Consider the following 23,927-nt stretch of genomic DNA (forward strand, 5'->3'; position numbering starts at 1 on the left):
CCCTTACGCCCATAGAGTACAAATGCTTTATATCCAATTGGACATTACCGAGAATGATTTCTAACACAGTCATTTGCACTATGAAATTCGTGTTCCTAGAGTATACAAACACGGTGTCATCAGGCCCGGCACACGCAACGTTGTTGCTGTATGTTTTCGTCTTGAACCTTTTCGAGCCCGTCATTTGAGGTGTCGTATAGATACACGGTGTGGTCGAACCTGTCCTTGAATACGAGCGTGTTCGAAACCGTTACAAACGTGCTCTTACTGTCACGAAGTTTGTACATATGAAACCCAATCTTCTCAAAATCAGTATCTACCTAGTCCTTTGATACAATTCTTGTTGGACGTGGATCGTCATTGGTACCAACAACAATGCTTGCTGATAACAAATACATGAGATGAAGTCTTTATTGTTTGAATAAGCGTGAGGTCACTGTCAATTGTTGCGGACAAGAAATAAAAATAACTATTAGTCACAAGGCAATTTCATTCTCAGTCAAACTGGTCACGACGGGAAAGGCCTTTAATGAACATGGAGTTCTTAATACATTGAACATCTCACTTAATACGATACATTTTCAATTTTTGTAATCAACGGCTACCAGTCTTCCGTCTGACAGAAAGTCCATTCCAGTTAGGTAAGGCTCCTCATCATGTTTAACACTGGACAGATCTGCGGACACAAGCAATTCCAGTGTGACTGGGTGACATTCTACTGAAGTTGTCTTAATCGCTTGGGCTAAAAGTTAAACGATGAAACACAAGAAGATTTACAGCCATAAAAACTGTCATCGAGAAACCAGAGATACACAAGTTAAAATATTGAAGTATGAACACTATGTTTCAAGTACATTAACATATTATTCTGCTGTAGGGTTTCTCCACATAAAATCTTATCCATAAGATTTCAGATTATTGGCGAACAATGGAACATTTCGACGTTATTCGCACATGCTTTAGTTTTGTATCTGATCATTTGTTTGAAGCGAGTTCAGCGTGCTTATGGGAAAAACAAATGCACGTAGTATTACAGAAATTTGCAGAATCTGCATGAATGGTCATTACAACTCAAATAAATTGTTCTTTATTTATTATATAGCGTTTCTCTTATTCATTTAAAGCTGAAGAATTGAGTTCAAATATAATTTACCAAGCGGTGTTGATATCCGCGGTAGCCTTTCCAATGGTTTCGCAACTGGGGTGAAATTGTCATCTGCAAAATATAACGACTCCTTTACAGAGTATACGACATGCACAGAACCTCTCATTGCGACTTGAAATCCATTCAGACTCTATATAACATAACACGGGAAATCGCGTAATAGTGAAAAATAAGAAAAATGGTAAAACGAAGTCTGACATCGACCAGTTTACAATATGGAAGAAAACGGTTTGTCCAATTTAAATCTAATCATTTTATGTCTCAGCTTATAAGTAGAAAATGGAATTTTTTGACGTTATTTGTCAATGCCTTAATTTTTTGCATCTAGCTACTTCAGCGCGCTTATACGAAAAAAACATATGCACGTACTATTATTTGCGGTTACTGCATCAAGTCGTTAGAACTGATAAAAACAAGAGGGCCATGGTGGCCCTGGGTCGCTCACCTGATTAGCATTAACGATAAGCAAGGGTTGTTTACGTTTTGAGTACGGCTGCAGTTTCATTTGGCGTATTAACTACCATGCATAGGCTGATATCATCAGCGAACAAATTAATGTTTGCTTGTATGTCAGCGAAAATGTCACTAGTATACACTGGAAACATAAGTGGCCCTAAAATAGAGCCTTTAGGGACACCGGCGAGAATTTCGATAGGGCTTGAATGTCCTCCCGGTTATATTACTTTTTGTTTACGATCAGAACAATAATTAGACAGAAAAGATAATAGATGTCATCGAATTCCTTCTTGTTAAAGTTTGAATAATACACCTTTATGCCATACTTTATCAAAAGCTTTACTAATATAAAAAAATACAACTCTGACATCAAGGCCATTGTCTAAGGCTCTGCAAAATGTGTTATAAATATCAGTAAGCTGATTGACAGTCGAGTCACCTGGTACAAAACCAGATTGAGTTGGTGCAAAGAATGATTTCGAACGAAGAAAATGTAATACTATTATGCGTTTATATAATATCCTCTCAACGACCTTCTCAATAGTGTAAAGAAGTGGCATGGGTCGATAGTTAGACGTTAAGAATGGGTGCCTTTTTGAATATCGGACACACATTTGCGATTTTCCAACAAGGAAGCATTTTGCAAGAAATAAGAAAAGATCTAAACAAATCACACAAAGGGTAAGTTAGTTGATGCATTGCCTCTTTGAGGGTACGATTATCTATTTCATCAGGACCGGACGCTTTTCCTACCTTAAGACATTTAATTGAGTCAATGATCTCCTCCTGTGTTACATGGCTAGACTGAAGACTGTTAACGTTTGTATGGTGCATAGTTGGAAGTTCGTGGTTGCTTTCATCAATTGAACACTGGCTAGCAATGTACTTGTTTAGCATATCAGCTTTGCTAATGTCATCCACTACAAAGATGTTAGTTTGGTCATCGTAAAGAGATGGAATTGTGTTATTTGATTTAGTAGGAATAAATGTTCGAAGAGTTTTCCACCAGTGTTTAGCGCAAAGGTCGGATGACTTTAGTTTCTGTGAAATATTGTTAAAATATTTTAATTTCGAATTGCGTAAAAAATAATACAACCTCATTCCTTACATGACGGAAATTAGACCAGTGTATATCACTATTGGATTGTTTTGCTTTTTGGCATAGGCGTTTCCGTCTTCGAATGTTTTCCTTTATATAATTGTTTATCCATGGAATATCACGAGAACGGATACAAACATTTTTGTTCGGAATACATGTGCTTCAAATGTGAAATACTGTGTCATAGTAATATTTTCTGCGCAGATATCAACATTAGTATCCGTCATAAATTTTAGTACTTTTTTGGTAATCTCCAATACGGTAACGCAAGATGTGTCGATAAAACGTTTTACATCTAGGTTTTGTCAATTTTAATGTTATAAAAACAGTAAAGCGGTACCGAACAGTTTGATTTAAAAAGGGCTGGCCTGTTCCAGAAATAAGTACGCTATTCTGATTGCTTACAAATATTAAGTCAATTATAGACGATTTGTGTTCAGTATAATACATAAATCATTTTGTGTGTACCGACGAGTCTGCGAGAGCGTTAAAGTTAAAATCACCTGTTATAATAATATCATTTATGTGTGTATCTCGAGCTAGCCAAATAGAATCTCCAATGGAAAGCATATATAATCTATACGCACTAGGCGAACTATAAAACACGCCAAAAAGAATGGATTTATGTTTTGAGGGAAAAACTTCAATCCATATACATTCTACATCATTTACTTTAAGATCGTGTCTGTGTTTGAAAACAATACGTTCATTAACATAAATAGCAACGCCACTATGAGAATCTGATGGGCGATCCTTACGAATTGGTTGGTGGAAGCCGTCATAGAGGAGATCAGTAGATTAGAGGGGGCTATTTAGCCTTGTTTCGGTGAAACCAATTATATCATAGTCGCGTAAACCTGTGTAAAGAAGATCTATTTTTTTGCGTAAGACTTTGTTTATTGTAATGAACAAAACTTATGTGGCTTGCAGATGAGGAATAAAGAATGGAAGAGGAACTGCTTGCATCTGTATCAACAGTTTGATCAGACAAAGTACCGGTAGGTCCTGGGTTTGGATGAATATCATCTGATCGTATTAAGACCATAGAGATCCAACAACATAGTACACCACACAAGAAACAATATAGGAGCGTTTTGAGAGAAAGAATGTCAGGATGTATGTTTTTCCTATCAGTACACGTTTGCATGGGTATTCAATAATCAGAGATACGTTTGTATACATGCGTACATTAATTTGTAATGAACAAAGGCTTGTTTCCTTAAGCTATAATTGGCATGGGTATAACAAGTGTATAATAAGTGAGAAAATAGCTGGTGATCTACATGCAACCATGACAGCGTTAACTGTTCTCTGTTTTATGTAAGACATAATAATATGCTCCAATAAATACAAGATGAGCCGGAAACGCTGACATGATACGTCGGTTGCAGTTGACAGTAATGCAATAATGCGACAGGGTTGACGATAAGAATTGATAACGCCGTTTGCTACAGACCTGCTTCGAATAGGAGCTTGAGATCTGAGAGAGATAAGAAGATAGGAAAGGAAGGAAGAAAACGATAAAGGTGATAAGTTTGATATCATTTTCATGATATTTGAAGTTGTGTTGAGTGTATAAATAAGCACACGAATAGTCACCAAGGATTGACAATAAAAATGGGAACCATTAAAAATATAAGCAATACAAGTGAACAGAACAATAAAAAGTGTTTGCAAATGACTATAGTAAGCGTCAGAATAACGATGATAGTTTGCAATTGCACAAGTCTATTAGATTTAGACTTATACGATGCTGTACCCGGTAATAATTATTAAACATTCGACATAGATTGTTACAGTATTGATTGTTCAACTAAGATAATTACACTATATCGAGAGTCTAACTGGAAAACGAAAGGTCAGAATCTCAGAGTGTATTTAACACTTTTCTGACATAAGAACACACCTTATTTATAGAAATATTTTACGTAATCGTGATTAAGATCAGACAGTTAGAGTTGTCACTTAAGGAGACTGGGCCGCAGATAGGCTATGAAATGATAAAAAACCATAATATATCATAAATGAAATAACAATTGACATCCGGTATTTTTCTCAGGCAATGTGTTATATGTACATGCGTTATGTTAAACGCAAATTTCCAATGACAATATTAAATATCGCATTCTAACAAAGATTGCCAGATGAACATTCTCAATTTTATGCATCTTTGAATTTCTAAATATGACAAATTATTATTTATTATATGTAAATTATAAACAAATTTAAGGTTTTTCCATATGTTCATATGGAGCAGTGGCAAGGATGTTTAGACTAATTGTTGAAACCTTTTAGTAAATACAGTAACACATATGATTAACATTAATCGATATTGATTTATACTTTGAATTGCTTAATATAACATATTATTATGTATTATATGTAAACAATAATTACAACTTCTATCACATTCATATAAATGCTGCATTCTGATTTGATAACTTGTTCACGTGACCGGTTTTCATTTTCCGACGAACCCACATCGTATGCAAATTTAAACATGAATATTCATGGCGCTACTTTATGGTCATAAACAAGTTGCCAAAATGACGTTGTTTTGCGCGAAACTTAATGGCGTTGTTTTGTATTGGTCAATAGCGAAATGACGTTATAATTATTGCGCGAACTTCAACGATATACCCGTTTGACGGAGATGAAACCGAAACTGAAAATAGATGCATACGCTAGATTAAAAAGGACTTTTATGACCCTAACCACGATAGAATTTCATCTTTAAGATCATTTTGTGTTGTAATTATAAGAATTGAATAGTATTTTTCTGCCTCTCTTCGGTGTATGAACTGTCGGGAAAAATACGCTTAATTTATGCATAGACGCCGTATTTTTAAAGATCAGATTCGCAGCTGATGCGTTTGATGGCTGTAACGCCGTGTTCAGTTGCCCTGATCAATATGTTGCCACCTGATGACCAGGCACTTTCAATTTTTTTCGATTTGACTAGACCACGTGCTGCATACAGCAGCTGTTTATTTTACTATCTATATGTACAAAAATATATATGAATGTGTGTGTTTTCGACGAGGATAAGAAATAAATGAGGAGAAAGAAAGGATGATTAACGAAGTGGGGTCGTAAAATGTTCCCAATTTAGTATATTGTTTGCTTTCGAATAATGAAATTACAGTTACAATTATTTCAACTGTGCTTGCATGGGTCATAGGCAATTAACAAAATGTGGTTACGACGTGTTTTGGTCTATTCTTTAGTAATCTACGTACCAATAATTGTACTGTTTATGTATATTGCAACATACGATGTAAAACCAAGAAAAAGCCTTAAAGTGTCAGGTTCTCGTTACATAAAAACAACAACCTTGCAACAACAATATTCTGAAAAGATGTCATCAAAGATGAACATCAGCAAAACATTGCCAATTAAAATCAACAGCAAATGTGCGAATCTGACATTGCGGTCAGCAACGCTTAGTGAGACAACGTGGTTGCCGGTTGACGACAAAAATGACACGTTTGTGTTTTCTGCGTTCTACGACAGCAAAGACAGCCAAGTTCTTCTGGTGGGACTTACATCAGGTGGATTCCACAGCACGTATCAAATGTGGTATATGTCAGATGACGACACTGACTTTATAATGGAAGAGAGCGGCCTTCGAGTTTTTCAATCACTACCAGAGACCCATAACCAGAGGTATGTTTGTATGGTGTCATTACACAACGGGCAATAAATGTATGCATTATGTGCATAAAAATATATTAAACACCAATTTAAAATATTGATAAAAACACAAACAGACAAATGTAATGAAAATTGAATGTTGTTAAATTATTGTTATTTGTATTGACTTTAAAATAATAATACCAGGTATAAATTGAATACAATTTCATAATGTTAAGATAGAGCTACAAGATGTGTTTTAATTTGCATATGTTTCACATGAATTTCATCGCAGTACTACTGGTGTTTCATTTATTCTGACATACAGCGTACGAAAATTATATGTTTATAATATTTTGCCACTTCTAATATATCATGTTTGCGTATAAAAATTATCAAACACTCGACCAATATTCAGTTCATCTGGTAAATGGAAATACAACTGAATGTATATAGTACACATGCTACATCAATTTACTAAAATACTATACAGTATTAAGTTGGAAAGAACATCTTCAATTATTTCCTTGGAAAAACATCAACCGAAAAATTAAAAGCACATGTTTATGCATACGTGTAAAAATATGAATAAATGTATTTACACCTGTGCATATGTAAGGTTTTAAAATAATAAAATCTCAAACAGCAAATTTAATATAAACCAATTATGAACAGATAGATATATTAGTTAATTGTGTGTGCGAATGTTTCAAATTAAATTCAACACGGCCAAATATAATTGTACATTCATATAGGTTAACAAACAACATGTTGTAAGGTATTATTCAATATAATGCTACTGTTAAAAAACGTGTGTATGCGCGCGTAAATATTGTTTTTGTTAATAATCATTTTCATTTGGTCATTAAATACATAGTACAACAGGGTTCCCGATTTCATCTGGCCACCCGTACATTGATTTGAACCGTATAAATTTGAAGCGAAATAATTTGCAAATCCCTTTTGGGGCAAATTATATTGTTTACATTTCGGTTCCGGATAAAGGTGCAATAACAAAATAAACAAGACATATCTTTAAAAAAAGATATACGGCGTTGATTGTGGTTGGAGTTTATGAAAGGAAAAGAGTTCAATGAATGAGATCAAGAATAGCGAATGTCTTTCTGTGCAGTTCTTAGCTGCATCACACGCAGTACGGGATGTTACGCGGAGTTTTTACGGCTTATTTTACATTATTACATATTGCTGGTCATAAACCGATAGATACAAAACAGAAAACCAAAATAATAATGGAAGTAAAGTATAAACATATGAGCCAACCGGCCACACGCTTAGTATCCGTACATATTTAAATATTTATACGCGCGTTCTTCGAACAAACCTGTTTTAGTGGTTTGTCGGGCATTGCTATTTGATTCGAGTATTAACAGTATCGAGAATCATCGCGCTCATGCTTAATACATAAGTCAATATGGTGGAATAATTCTTGTTAAATTAGTTAAAAATAATATTTATCATGGTATTGTTGAAAACACATTAAGAATCTATTATTGACATACCATAATTATATCGCTGGATATCTTCATATAACATCTTTCTGATCTAAAGAAAATTGCAGTTCACCAAGTTCACGCTATAGCATCTTTATTATATAACGATTATTTTACTGGCCGCGAACTTAGGTCAGCACATAAGGTAGTCGTGAAGACCCAGCGATGACCTGTATATAAACTTTGACATTCACACACACTTACCGCGAACTGACGAAGGTGTAGAATCTACGCACCAATTGTATTGATGTGAAGAGTTGAGTGTAAAACTGTTCTATCTATCATGCCTTTTCATAAGAGATAAAATTGTTTCATGCTGAACAAGCAGTAAAACAATGTTTGAAAGACGCGGCCATGTTTCCAATGTTCTGGTGGTATTTCTCAAATCAGCCAATGGACTAAATGAAGTGTATTCATTCGTGGGTAGCCGCGGGCATTTTTATGAATGTAACCTTAAGGTCACCTAAGGTCAAAAGTGACGTTAATCAGCTACGCCGAAAAAATAGTGATAACAAATAAACGACAATAATTTGAATGTAGTGTTCTAATTAAGTCTGTCTACATCCATTTATTAAGTAGAAATCAAATAAGTAATTGGCTAATTTTATGTGTTAATGCATTGTGTAGTTTGTAGATAGATCTATCAGATAGATGAAGATCACGTTTAACAATTCTCCATTAGAAGAATGCTACGTAATTACAGACTCTTATGTAATATGATATTTTGTTGATATTGGAATATTAATGATACTCTTGCAAAAATGTTTTACAATTTTTGTATTGGCGACCAAAACCAATCATTACCATCAGTCGGAATAATGAAAGTTATGCTTTATTAAAATTTTAAACTGAAACAGACTCAGTAATACTAAGGTTTAATATTTGTTTTCTCGTATATAAGTTTAATCTAAATTAAAGATAGTCATTCATGACAATATCTGAGTATCATTTATGTATAAATAACCACCAAGTCGTTTTAACACTGACTGAAAAAAAGCAATAAGAATCCCTCACCTATGCACAACAACGTTCCTTTTTTAAAATTACATACACATGTTTCGGATCATGCAAGAATCTTCAAGTTATACATAAACATTGTTTATATGTGCATAATAAACAAGCATATGTCTTTCTGTTGGGTAGCTTAATAACGACAGAGACGCCAGTGGTTTCATTCCTATGCCCCGAAACTCGCACAAGTTGTTTATTGACCAAAAATGTACATTGACAGAGTCGATGTTCCGTTAATAAATGTACATCTTATCTTCACAGATACGCTGCGGCACTGTTTAAATTCGTTTCCCCACTCAAACGGAAGCCCACGTACATTTCCGTTGCGGCAAACAATTGCCGTCAACCATCAAGTCTTATTGTCGTAAAAACCACAGACACACCTCAAACATACCAACGCAAATTTACCGTGTGTCTTATGCCTCTACATAACAACTATAACGACTCTTACGCGTTGGTGCAGTGGATTGAACTGAATCGTCTGCTCGGTGCTGAGAAATTTATTGTGTATAATTATTCGTCTGCTTCAAACATCGGGATTATTTTAGACATGTACAAACAACGCAACATCATTGAAGTTGTACAATGGCCTATTCCTGTCAATGATGTTCATTATTTCGGACAAGTTGCTGCTTTACAAGACTGCCTTTACCGAAACAAGCATCATTCTGAATTTGTTGTAAATGAAGACGTAGACGAGTTCATTATCCCACAAAAAGAAAATATTTCAACATGGGCGCAATTAATCGATCGTTTGAATGGTGGAGCATTTATATTCAGAAATTCTTTTTACTTGATGACATCTGAAAATAAAACTTTCTATAACAGATCATTTGCCGAAATGTTTCATTTATCAACTCTCTTGATGTCGAGACGTGAACGAAAGCTGTGGCTGCACAAACAACGTTCGAAGTACATAGTGAGGACGTCTAAAGCAACGTCACTTATGATCCACGAGGTTCCAACGCTGCCAAGTGACGCCCGAGAAACGTTTATGTCAGAAGACGACGCGATAGTTCAACATTTCCGAAACTCAGATGAACATGTATCAACAGAGCAAGCCGTTGCTGACGTCACTATCAGAGACAAATATGGACAACAGTTAATTGCCAATGTTCAACGCGCTTGGGAGAACATAAAACGTTGAGTATAAAACATTGTCTGCTTCTTTTACGATCAACGATAGTAGAAACTTGATTTATCTAATAGCGATTTCTTTGAGTATCACACAGTTTGTATTGAAGTTGCTGTTTTCAAAATGCATCATTTACAAACACGTGTATATTATTGAATCAAAGGGTGAGGGTTACAACTACCTTCCAGATGTCAAAAATCGAAAGAATTTCGTAAAATTTACTTTCAAATTGGAGTATATTGATAATAACTGTAAATTTTAGTCTCAGTATCTTGCCGTGCTCCAGAGTGTTTCTTTAAAGCTATTGGTTATATTTAACACCAGTCTTAAAAGATTATTATTTCTGCCTCTAACTGCAGTTTAATGTATGTAGGTTGTTAATAGTCTCGTTACCATTTCCAACTGAATGCTTCAATATGAACCATACTGTACTATCATTCGATTTTATTTTAGTTGCGTTTTAAATGTAAAATGAATGTAGAAGATAACCAGATGTGTTTTGTGTTTGTGTGAAATAGTTTAATACAAGCATTTGAAAGAACAATGTATTTGATCTGTATGGTATTTCATAAATTGTTCAACTACAAGCTCAGTTGAATTATCCTAAGGGATATTAAATTATTATAACTCTCTGATTATACTCCTTTAATTGACGTTTTAGCATAATGCCTTTATCAAAACAATGGAAATTATATGTTAACTACATGTTTACGTCTTTTGACTGCACAATTTAAATAACAAAGAAAATGTGTTTAAACGTCAAATGACGTTGTACATGATGACGTCATAACTGACGTTATATAAAATGGCGCCAAAAAACACTTACATATTTTGTCTCAATATTTTGTCAAAATGTGTGCTTTATATATTTAATAAATTGATATTTTACAATAAAATAATCATCATCATATGTAATTATAATTTACGTAAACTTGTTATCAAAAATTAAAAAGGGTAAACTTATTTAATGAATTTAATTATTTCTATCCATATCTACGTAAAATATTATAATGATATTTGATTAAATGTGTCGTGTTCTGAGAAAACTGGGTTTAATTCATGTGCGTAAAGTGTCGTCCCAGATTAGCCTGTGCAGTCCGCACAGGCTAATCAGGGACGACGCCTTCCGCTTTAATGGTATTTTTAGTTTCAAGGAAGTCCCTCCTTACCGAAAATCAAGTTTAGGCGGAAAGTGTCGTCCCTGACTAGCCTGTGCTAATACAAATGGGTGGTAACTGTTTCTACAGATGTATTGCAAAAGAAATATATAACAATGACAACAAGCACGAAATAGTGAGACAAAAAATTAATAACCATATGAACAACTTAAAAGATGTTTACAAAGAATATGTAGATAACTCTATTTTGTCTATGAACATACACATAAAATAACAGTATGGGTTTGCAGTCAAAGCAAAAACATAAAACTTTTTGAAGAATGCGATCAATTGACCTAGCACAAAACTATAAACATATTTTCGTGAGGATGTTACATGGATGTTTTGTCTATGAATATACACATAAAATAACTGTATGGGTTTGCAGTCAAAGCAAAACATAAAACTTTTTGAAGAATGCGATCAATTGACCTAGCACAAAACTATAAACATATTTTCGTGAGGATGTTATATGGATGTAAAAAGTCACAGTGGATGCACAATGTCGAGCACATATTTTAACATTTGCATTGCTTATTACATTATTATGTGCTTATTTTCTTTGCGAAAAGTATTATGATTTTATACAACACATATATAAATTTTGTTTTTCTTTTGCAGTAAACTTATAAATATAGTGTGGGATATCACATAAACATATTTATGCATATCCTTTTGTCGACGTGAGTACAATTTCAATGAGTTAAATATAATCTTCATCGCGTAAGGACTATCACACATTCCATATTAATATTTTTGGTGATTTCTCACAAATAGCAAAATATGCCAATATAATGAAGAGTTTTATTCCACTACTATGATTAATATGAATAATATAGATGATTAATATATTCAAAATTGTTCATATTCAATAAGGTAAAGGTAATGTAGTCATATTCTAACTTAAAGAGGAATATAATTGAAACATATTGATCGCTTATGTTTTAAAGAAGTTGTACATTATAGACGATTCTGAGTTCAGGTATACTTTCCACAATCTTTTGAAAATTTGTAAAGACATAATCAAACTAATAAGATTTTATTTCAAGTTTGATAGCAATAGCTTGGGCGGGATAGTTGGAGGTCTTTCAATAATAAGATAATATAATATTTGTGTGTTTTTTTTTTTGGGGGGGGGGGGGATTCTGGGGTGGGACGTGGGGGATGGTTTGAGTGGAGTCCATTGTGGTTTGTCAGGTAAGTGTTGTTTTGTCAAAGTATGAATCAAATCTGATCATAAATAAAGAAGTTATGGCAATTTTAGCAATTTAATAATTTGGTCTTGAGAGTCAATGTACTTCAAAAGTCTGTCTGTCTGTCTGTCTGTCTGTCTGTCTGTCTGTCTGTCTGTCTGTCTGTCTGTCTGTCTGTCTGTCTGTCTGTCTGTCTGTCTGTCTGTCTGTCTGTCTGTCTGTCTGTCTGTCTGTCTGTCTGTCTGTCTGTCTGTCTGTCTGTCCTCCAACACTTGCAAATAGTATGCGATCAATAATTGGTAAATCAAACATACGGAACTGAAAAAGAAAACGTACGGTGCTTGCTTGTGAGTATTGTTCATCATTCAAGATAGCTAGCTGAACACAGTAATCACGCAATACCAGCTTTTGGAATCACTAAATTTAATTTCAGACATGGGTTCGTGATCTGTGCTCGGGAAATGTCCAGTGAGTAATCAATGACAATGATCGATTCGCGGCTGTCAGCAAAAAGTGCCAAGTTGTCTGGCATAATCTGCGTTCAATTGATAAATATATTGTTCATGATTTAAGTCAGGTTTGATAACACATGCGGATGTGCGTAAAGCGTATTGACTTAGTCCCTTATATGCAGGTGCGCTATGATATTATATGTTTATTGTTTATACCACATGCATACTGTTTTCTGTTTCTTTGACCTCTAGGGGATTGATTTACCTTAACAATATCATTTAAATGTCATACCTATAAATAATAGTTAAAACATACGTGTATACATGTTTATTTGTTTATAATGTCAATGTTAACTGTTTCATCGCTGACGAAGTGTAAGATATTGTACTATGTAAACAAATCATTATCATGCTTTTGTTAACTATTGAAAACTTTTGTGTGATTATATGTTCCGCTCATCGTCTATTTGGAGGAAATACAATTCATATGAAAGCATACAACCTTTAAATAGAGTGTTTACAATAGTTTACAATAGCCATATAAAGACACAAAACCGCGCCGTAGAGGCCATGTTTTTCAATCTAAAGGAACCATTTTCGACCGCGTCCGAGATAAAATTAGAATAGATCTTCCGACCAAGTTTCATAAAAATCGGGCAGTAAATCATGGGTCTCTAGAGTGTTAACAAAGCAAATGTTGACGACGCACGACCTACGACGGACGACGGACAAAAGGCGATCACACAAGCTCACCATGAGCACCACGTTGTGCTCATGTGAGCTAAAAAGAGGCTAGCTGATTGTACTTCTAAAATGTTTGAAGACACTAACGCAAATTCTGATAATGCATATATAGCAATCGCACAGCTTCCACCGGGACTTTGAACCCAGATCTTTCATTGCAAGAATGGACAATTTGGCCCTTACACCATGGGAGCAACAGCGAGTTGTAATGCTCAACACATAACTATGTACTAAAATAGAAAATACTATAAAATTCAGTGTAAACGAATAAAAATAGCTTTATATTAAAATATAACCATTTTAAATGATAAACATGTTGAAGAAAAAACACAACGATATAATAATAAGAAGAGAAATATTAACACGATACGCGACTTTCTGTTTCTATATACTAACAAGGAAATGGATCGTGTTTGCTATTAGAGGTTGAATGTTGTACTTGACAATTTTTTTCTAAATAAACTGCTTTTGAATACGCGTACAAGCCGACATAGACAAGAAACATTATTCGTCTTCATTTTTTGTGTAACTGTCAACATGTTGATTTCATCAGAAATCACCTTGTTGGTTATTTCTGTTATATCAAAATGAAGTAATTTCCTCAACTGTGTTAATGGAGATGACGTCCTGTTGGTGTTTGTATGATATATCACATATCGGAAACGAAAATTGGGATCGTTTTCAAAGACAGGCGAGCACAGTATAGATAAAAACTAGTTTTCATTCAATATTTTTTAACAGTGTAGATCTTGCTAAAAATTAAATAATATTGTTCTGTAAAAGTTTGTTTACAAATAATCCACGATAAAGATTAGATGCATGATTACAAATCACACGTGCGACGTATTGAAGCTTAATTCATACGCATCGGAGATCATTGTCGTATGTCACGTTGAATTGCGTATTTAAGAGCGACACGCGACAGCGGAACACAATACAAGATACAACACAGGTTGAACACGAAACATGAAAATTAATTACCAACGGCTAAAGAAAATGATCAATGATAAAAAATTGCCTCAACATTCATTGTCGAAATAGAATGAAAATGAGAAGTTTTCATGTTAAAATGTCGTATACGCGCACCATCACCCTTTTCGTTTATACACTCATATCAAGTTTCAATGAAATCCGCCCAAGCAGTTTCAAGATGTGGCTCAAGACATAAAAGTGACATAAAAGTGTGCTATTTTTTAAGTCAAAAAGGGTCATAGCTAATCTATTTGCAAATGAATTACGACGTTATTTAAAGTGCATCTTTCTCGTATACATATATGCAATCACGCCAAGTTTCAATTAAATGGGTACAAGCAGTTCCGAGGTCTGGCTCTGGACACAAAGGTTTTTCCGGACGTAGGAAAGGACAGACGGACAGACAAAGCCAAAGCAATATCCCGTAAACAGGGGTTAATTTAATTGATACATGTATTTACCTATATCCCTATTGCAAAACTGTATAACCTGTTTCACTAAATTCCCATTAGATTCCAGGAGGCACGACATCTCACTGGGCTGATGTCTCCGTCGCACGGCATGCAGCTTTTTTTGAACGACATGACATGACAAGGACGAAATCAAGCAAGAGAGGCGGACCAACACTAAAGAAATTTTTTATTACAAACTGCAAATAAAAGAAGTTTAATTATTTGTTGCATACATGTTTCTTTTTCGACACAATGACCTTATAGAAAAAGCAAGTACTTACCATGTAAAATTTATACGCAATAATATTTTAATAAAATTAATAATTATTACTTATGAGCTGTCAATCCTTTCCACGGGCATTTGGAATACAAGAGACATATATACTTACCAGAATGTACTTAAGTATAAACGGTATTCTCCGTCTGCATCTGTAATTTAGTTATACCAACTTGCAACACAATATGCTATTGTGAAATACAATACAAAATAATTTCTATACAAATTATTAAAATGAACGAGTAAAAGGTAGTACAGCTGGTAAAAGTTGGTAGAAAGGAACATAGTCAGACATTAACCTGTAACCGTTGGCAATCACAGCGACCCGAAGGATCAATCCGTTGTTTTTACTGGCTCACGCTTTAAAACCGACATACAAGAAGATCCAACACTATATCAATATCGTTAAACCTATTAATAATAACGCGATAAACAATCTGTAGGTTTCTCTAACCGCTAATATCAAATTAACTTTCTCATTATTGTTGCTATCGGTACATTGACTGCGTCAAGTATTAATTTAAGTGTATTGATGCTAGTTGACTACGAACGAACCAGAAAATCGCCATTTACTCTTTAAATAAAAACGATGCATCAACAAATACTTCTTAATATTAATAACGAAACACTGTAGAGTTTATTTTACTATGATCGTTATCACTGCATAATTTGTTCCGAATAATGGTGAATTATGAAACTGAAATTATATCTCTCGTTAATATTATATATTGTTAATGAATACGCGTTATTTGATGGACAACACAATACACAATTTCATATAATTAAGTAGTATTTATTTGATTTATATTTACAATTAAAAGCGTGTTATGTTTGCGAGTAAATTTACAAAGTTAACGTGTCCAATATTCTGATCTTATACCTATGTCAATCATCTGTATCGTTAAAACAAACATTATGGTGATCAGTACAATCATAATAAAAAATTACCCTTGTGGTTACAAATTTCGAAAGCAATATTGTAACAAATCAAATATCAATTCTATTGGGGACGTCGTTTCGGTGTTCTAAAATTTCACGTTCTTTTCCTCATACGGAAATAAGCAATTACGAAAGTATTTGGGCAAAATAGAAAATTTTCATAAAATTACTTTACATTTTATCTTGATAAAGCGATCTGTGCACGCATACTGGGTAGGTAAACAACGTAATACATTTTAAAAAAGATATTCGGCGTACATTATGATTTTGAAAAAATGAAGAAAATTTCGTTTCTAAGCTTTTCAATTACAAAAAGGTTAAATTATTGTTGTGTTCTTTTTCTCTCTCGTTTTTTTCACTAAATAGTCTCATATCCACCGCTTGAAATGTTTGTTATGAAGTGCACGTATATTAAATCACAAAATAGTGTTCGTTTATACAAATTTTACTTCGTGAGCTCACATCATATGTGTCCTCACATGGCTTATTAGGAACTTATGTTTTCGTCATCGAAACATGTGGTTGATATTTGACTAAGACGCGTTTTCTTTCCACACATTCAGAAAACACTGTTACATCCGCGTCATGCAAAAATTGGTCTTATGACATTTGCGAAGCTCAAGCCCAGTCTGCGCACTTGCACAGTCTGGCCAGGTGCTACACTTTACGCTTAAACCAACACACACGGTTTCGTGGTATGTCCTGAGTAGTCTACCCAGTATGCATATCATGATAAGACTGCGTGGATGTGCCGACTGGGCTGAAGCTATGCAGGCAGCATACTGCATGAGACCCAATTTTTGCATACGTATGTCTTTAAAATTCTCATTGCGTCTTGCAAATTGAATATCAAACCACGATACTTTCCGATAGAAAATTGAACTGTGTTATGTATAACAAACTGGCAAATGTCGGTCGCCTATTCTTGCTTATGGGAAAGATTTTCATACAAATTGACCGCGTACAACACACATGTGTGGCTATATAATGAAACGATTTTCCTTCTAACATGGACTCTATATTTTTTCGGTAGTTTTGTCTCACAATACAAGACAAATGGCATTTACCGATAAGTTTTTATTAATTTCTTTCCCTTCAATTGTTATTTAAATCTAAAAGCAATACTAAGTTGTCAACACAAGGCTTTTATTGATAGTACATTTTCTCGTCCCCTTAAGATTTACTGACCCAGCTCTGACCCAAAGTCTTTGGTATGGAATTTACCGATAATGCGATATTGTAATGGAGCCAAAAAGTATTTAAATGTTTCGTATGAAAATGCAGAGAGTAGTCCAAAATTCCCATTAAATGTTTAGTGTTGGGTCCTACTAAAAAGACGCGGTGATGTTGCCGATGTTTTGTAGGATTATGCTCAAATCAGCCAATACAATATTGGGAATGTATTCATTCGGGTCTGCTGCCGATATGCAAGATATGCAAGTCATTTAAGATGAATCGCTGGGTAAAACGGCTATGTCGAAAAAATGTATTAAACAAAGCAAATGTCAAAGACAATATTTACATTGATTATTATATTTTAGTTAGCAACGGATTCTTAATAATTCTAAATAATATGATTAAATAACACATATACATTTTGTAAGAAACATTAACTATACATGAACGCGGGTTTTTTACATGTGAAATTGATAATTCGATCAAACAGTGCACATTCTTACCGAGATGTACTTTTTTTTTACAAATAATAAAGGTAACATTTATAAAAGCTTAAGTAAATAACTCAGCAAAACACAATTCTAAATTAGGTTTATGAACACAGTACACGAGTAATTCTCTTATATTCGAAATATAATTTACACATTATCACACAACGAATGCCCTCAAACAGTCCTCTTCGAGGTGTCATGTCTTTATACAGCATTTTTGGAATGAAGCACGGAATGTAATCCACAATGTTATCATATTTTTTCTTTTAATAGTATGTTTGTGTGTGATGTTTATTTATCTTGCGTTTTAGATAAACCGAATTTTACGCCCCATGTCCAATCTTCGGAATGCGTTTTTCCTATCATTAAACTTGCAACGTAATGGATGACATTGTTTTTCGCCATTACCATCTGAACTAGATGACTGTGAAGATATCACTGTGACAGTTTATTGGATGGCGGATTAATTTTTTTTGTTTACATCAGTTAAACGCCTCTTTAATGCAGTTTTCAGGTTTTAACGTTAATAATAAAACAATTGTCTTTATTGCAGGGCTTTCATGGTATTTGTAACATTTAACTATGCGGAGTTTGATATCCGCATATGCAATTTCAGTGAGCAATTTACTCTATTATAGTAATGAAAATATCGAAATCATAATCAATACGGTGTTAATATGAAATGTTAGATATGAAAGAGTTTGTTGATAGTGCACATATGCGGATACCAGCAGTCTAAGAACAAAATCTTTCATATCTTACATTTCATATTTCTACATTATGATCAATTGTGTAATAACAGAAAGACTGTGGTATTTTCACTTATTCACATTACTACAAAAACACTAAGAATAAATTCACATTTCACCTAGCTTAAACCAATCGCAACTTCCAGCAAATGACAGCTGTTCTCTACACTCTTTCAAGTTTTAAATATATTGTAAGGACTAAAGAAATACATCATCATACCACATGCACTTGTATAATTGGAGTTATTATCTGGTGCTTCAGTCTGTGAAAGCAGATTTACGCCAATGTCATCTAATACAATATAAACGGGTGACAATATCAGAGTAATGTGACAATATGACTATTGTATCCCTCATTATATATCCAATTCTGTTTTTATTTCATTCATATCATCTTTCAGATATCTCTATAATTCTGGATAAAATATTAAGATTTTAGAAACAGTATTCAATACCCATTTATGATTTAGATATCGGTCAATGGTTGGCTATTGGCAATTAAAATATAGAGATTGAATTCAAAGTGAAGTTAAAAGCTACGGCCAGTAGATATTTGGTGTGGATCACTTGAATTAACATTAAGCATAAGCATAAAACGAAATAGCCAATGTCTTGTGATATATATATATATATATATATATATATATATATATATATATATATATATATATATATATATATATATATATATATATATATATATATATATACCGTTAATATTAGAGTGTTAATGTTGGATCGGCAACCACAGGTGCGATGTGGATTTATTTTAAGAATCTTCGCAGTCAACTAGTTCAGATCGAGTTGCGAAATAAGCCTTAACAAGACCCATGATTCCTTTGCGACAGATCGGACAACAGGCCAAGGCCGGAGCACACATTGGACAACTGACCATGTGACCACAGGGCAAGAAGATGATGTCTGCACGCTTGTCCAAGCAGATCTTGCAGAGGGTTTTGTGCTTCAATGATTTGTTTTCCTCTTCTAATGTGGCGATATCGGCCGATGACATGGCATCAGCTGTTAATAATATTGAGAATTCTCATTTTCTTATCCACACGAAAATATATTGGAAAACTTAAAGTCAATGATATGTTCTATTTATAGCATATAATCAAATTGAGTCTTGGCATTTCTAAATTTTAAAGGAGGATTAAAATAACTGCTTTGTTTGTCAATGGCTTATATTTCCAATCAAGACTTAATTGAACCGCTTCTAATTTGGGACCAGGGAGCTTCAGAATTATTGAAATTATTAATAATGCATTCATTCATATTACCGGTACGACACAGTGACACTTGTCCTCCACAACACCTTCGAATCGATTCAAACCAGAAAGTTCTAAGCTAAAACATGTCAAAAAGGAACTTGATCTGAATGAGTTACCATCAATTACAATTTACTATGCATGTGAAACATACCTTCATCTTCAGGCTCATCATCCACAGTCATGCGTTCCATTCCTTCACTGCATTCTTCTGTTCGGTCGTTGTGATTATTCAAAATGTTCAACATATCAGGGTTTTCAGCGACCTCCCAAAGAATAACCATCAAATCTTTTGCTTCGTAATTTGTCTTGCCTAAACATTGCACCACTATTTTCATTAATCAAAAGCCAAGATTTATATTAAATTATTTCTTTATATTACTTTTCTAACAAAAGCATAACTTGTATTGTTATATAAGCATTTTCTGCAATAACAAAATTTGTGTCAGCTTTATATAAATGTTAATTTTGTGTTTGATGCAAGGGAGAAAACTCTAATATTTTGATTTTTTTTATTGTAAGTTATCCATCTTAGAAAAGATCAGCTTATCTATGCTTATTAAACAAATATATTCCCATATGGTCATAATAAATATAAATGTCAACAACTGTTAGTACATGTACTCAAATATAATAAAGTACACATGCTCATACAAATGAACCCTTCAGGATCACCTTTCAATGACAGCGAAACATTTTTGAACAGGTAGGTTTATTTTAAATGTTCTATTTTTTACTTATAAAATTGTTAAAAATGTATATTTTACCTCCATTTTTTAGCATAAACAATTGTATGGCTTGTTTTGATTGGTCTTCAGAAAAGTCAAACTCCTTTAATGTTTGAATAATGATTTTGTCCTTTTCAAATGGATCTTTCTTGTGAACCGCTGGCCGCTGCTAAAATAATTATACTGATAAGTGCATGTACATATGAACAGACACTTGATTATCAGTATTGAACATAATTAAGGATCTTTCTACTTTACTTTGAGCCTCTCCTTAATTATTCCATTGTACATAATTATAAAATATAGTTTATATGTGTATGAGGAACATTTAAAACTTCACATACAAATGGTATTATCGCTTACCTAAGCAACAGCATTTGTAGTTCATAGAACAGTATGTATCCATACTTGTTTTATCGTAACCCAATTTGTTTAAGTTGTTTAATTAATGAATGACTTAAGCCACTGTCTTCAATCTATTAAGTTGACAGACTAAATGGATAAGTTTAAATTGTCAATAATATGACTTATTTCAAATACATTCACATAGAATGTGTAATAGATCTATTGGTAATTAATAATTTATCAATATGGCATAATTTCATTTTTTACTACTTGCTGCTTACATTCTGGATTTGTCCATCAGTCTCCGTTCGTTGCCCAGATCCAATCTGTTGAATGAATTGCTTCCCCTTGGCTATGAGGACGTGCTGGCAGTTTGGGTACCATTTGGCGTGTTCTTCCATAGGGCTGTCTCCATCCTCCCAGTTACGCAATCCACCACCACAGTGGTAGCATCGAACACTATCTCCAACGCCTGCAAATATACAACATTTGTTCTGATGTTTTTGACTGCTGTATTAAGTTCCCTGTATGCAAGGTTTAAATATTCATATAAATTTTGGAAGTATCTCAATAGCACCTTTAAATACAACAATCTAAACAAACATGACTTATGGAACATAACTTGGGATCGCATGACATGTGACAATCATAAACTTTTAAATGAATTTCAATGTGTTCTGGTTAAACAAAATATTATAGCACTTTAAATACTATCTTAAACTAGGCAAATTATATTGTATGTCGCTTTATCAACATTTTGGTTTATATACAATTTATTTCCTCCTTATCCACCTGTTAACACTTACAATATAAATAATTTTAAACTAACACCCAACTGAGCACCTTTGTACAGTTTTCACCCCTTAACCAATATGCGCCGGCACAAAATCTTCTTTTTAGAAGGAGTTCTGTATCAGAAGAAGAATAAAATCTTTTATTTAGTATTTTCAAATTAAGTGAAAAGCACACATTTATCTTCAATAAATCATGCAATTAGTTCTGATGTAAAACTTTTTTTTTATATAATTATACAAGGATAGGACTGGTCAACCTTATGTAAATCATTTATATTTAAAACATCAAAAAAATCATACAACTATACACAAATTTCCAAGTTGTAAAAAAGTTTACATATTATTAAACTGAAAACCCTCTTATTAAGATCTAAATACAAGTTATGATGTCAAGTGAAACTGTTCCAACACTAAATTTAAAACTTGTTTTGTTCTATTTATATTATAATTAAACATGTAAGTCATAAAAGTCATGCAGGAAGTCTATGACTAAAAAGTTAATACAGCACATGACTCAATCAAGTACTTGTAGATGCATGTTTTTTTTAGATTACATGACTCTACTTTCAGTTATGCCTTAAGCTAACCCAACATTCATTATATTCTTTTTCTTAAAATGACATTTACGAGTTGCATTATTTAAAAATGACCCTCCTATGAACAGCATTATAAAAATTTAAGTACTTGAACGTGTCACGTTTGACTCATCCAACAGTAGCCGCGGAAAATTTCTGAAAAGCAAAAGAATCATTCAATGGTATGGGTATCCCATCTATCAGCTATCAGTTGTCACGTACCTGTGTACACCAATCCTGCCTCAACTAGGTCCTCGATCTTCACAGGAGAATGCTTCGGCCAGGGGTTCGCTGCCTCTTCAAAAGACTCAAACCTCTTGGAAATCTGCGCATAGTGCGGAAACTTCGGCTTTATTGTGCTGATCCCGAACGTGCTCGGAGTCGGAGTTTCCTGTCGTTGTTTATTTGCAACTACATCTGCCGAGTAATGCGCCATCGGATTGTGGAGCCGTTTTGTCCTGCAGCGGAAGTTCTATTCTTTTCAAGTTGGAAAGGCGTTCCTTGTTTCCTGAAAATTTATTTTGCAATACACATCAGACTATTCAATAGTTATTGTTTGTATTAGATTCATAGACAACGCAAATAATTTATTTTTAAATCGGTATCCCACTTAATTGTGCTATATTAAGATTTGGAAATACCAAGTTCAAACTATTTTTGGTATCACTGTTTTAGGATTTCGGTCAAAGATAAACAATTAATACATATCATTAACCTGTTTGAATGCAACATGTCTTTAAAACTTTGTATTGTGCAAAATCAACAACAAGATGGCATTTAATTAATATATTTTAAATCGTGTTTCAATATATTGCAAACACTTCGTCCGTCATATTGCACAGTCGACGATAGCGTTATAGGCGTTCGTCAGACTATTAATGAAGATAGATAATGGTACCATATAATCACATTATCAATATAAGAAGGGTTATAGTAAAAAATTACCTTCAGATTTGCCTGTGTGCCGACCTTTACTATAGTGTACCACAGCCACCAGAATACCGCCTCCGATTACAAAGCAATTACGCCTAAAAGTAAACCAATTGCTGTCCAGGTTTTAATTCCACTATTTTTTAAACCTTGGTTTATTTGTTTTAATCATGTGTACAATTTATTTAACTTACTTTTTGAAAGACCGATGTGAACACACATTCACCGTTTCTCTGAAGTAAAGTTTTATTTAAAGCAAATAAAATTGCAAGTCGCAATTTCCTGCTTGCTTATTATCACTTTTGAAATCAAATATGCATTGCGAAACAGTTTATATTGCTAGTTTTGAAAGAATCCTTTTTCTGCAATTCTTTAACTGCTTGTTTTAATTGATTGAGTTTAAAATTAATTGATTCTTATAATCGTGGTGTAACTGGTTCATAAAATGTTCCAGATAAACACAGTCAACTTATTTTAGTTGTTAAAAGTGTTGCTACGAAGACAAGTCGCATAGTGGCTGAAATCATTTCCTGAAAAAAAGAAGAGAAAACTGTATCAATTTATGATGGAACGTTTCAGGAACATGATGTCTAAAAGATTTCTTACAATAAACACGTCATTTGTTACCTCCGCACTGTGATACTGAAAAGCAGCACTGTGAACATAGTGAAATAG

At 33.7% G+C, this 23,927-nt stretch overlaps 1 protein-coding gene across 2 annotated transcripts; it reads right to left on the reverse strand.

The window, feature by feature from the left end:
• Nucleotides 1-17,713: 17,713 nt before the first annotated feature.
• LOC127850588 (baculoviral IAP repeat-containing protein 3-like) lies at nt 17,714-22,901 on the reverse strand. Of its 2 annotated transcripts, none has more exons than XM_052383717.1 (5): nt 22,545-22,901; nt 21,235-21,425; nt 20,648-20,774; nt 20,035-20,193; nt 17,714-19,632 (listed from the first exon to the last, which is right to left on the reverse strand). In XM_052383717.1, the coding sequence occupies exons 1-5, from the start codon at nt 22,756-22,758 to the stop codon at nt 19,382-19,384; spliced, it is 942 nt and encodes a 313-aa protein (XP_052239677.1). In that variant the 5' UTR covers nt 22,759-22,901; the 3' UTR covers nt 17,714-19,381. The 2 variants fall into 2 exon arrangements, with proteins under 2 accessions (XP_052239677.1, XP_052239676.1); XM_052383716.1 differs by having other exon boundaries at nt 20,648-20,777; nt 22,545-22,900.
• Nucleotides 22,902-23,927: the final 1,026 nt, after the last annotated feature.

The sequence above is a fragment of the Dreissena polymorpha genome, chromosome 11 (genome assembly GCF_020536995.1).
Source record: "Dreissena polymorpha isolate Duluth1 chromosome 11, UMN_Dpol_1.0, whole genome shotgun sequence".
Lineage (NCBI taxonomy): Eukaryota > Metazoa > Mollusca > Bivalvia > Myida > Dreissenidae > Dreissena > Dreissena polymorpha.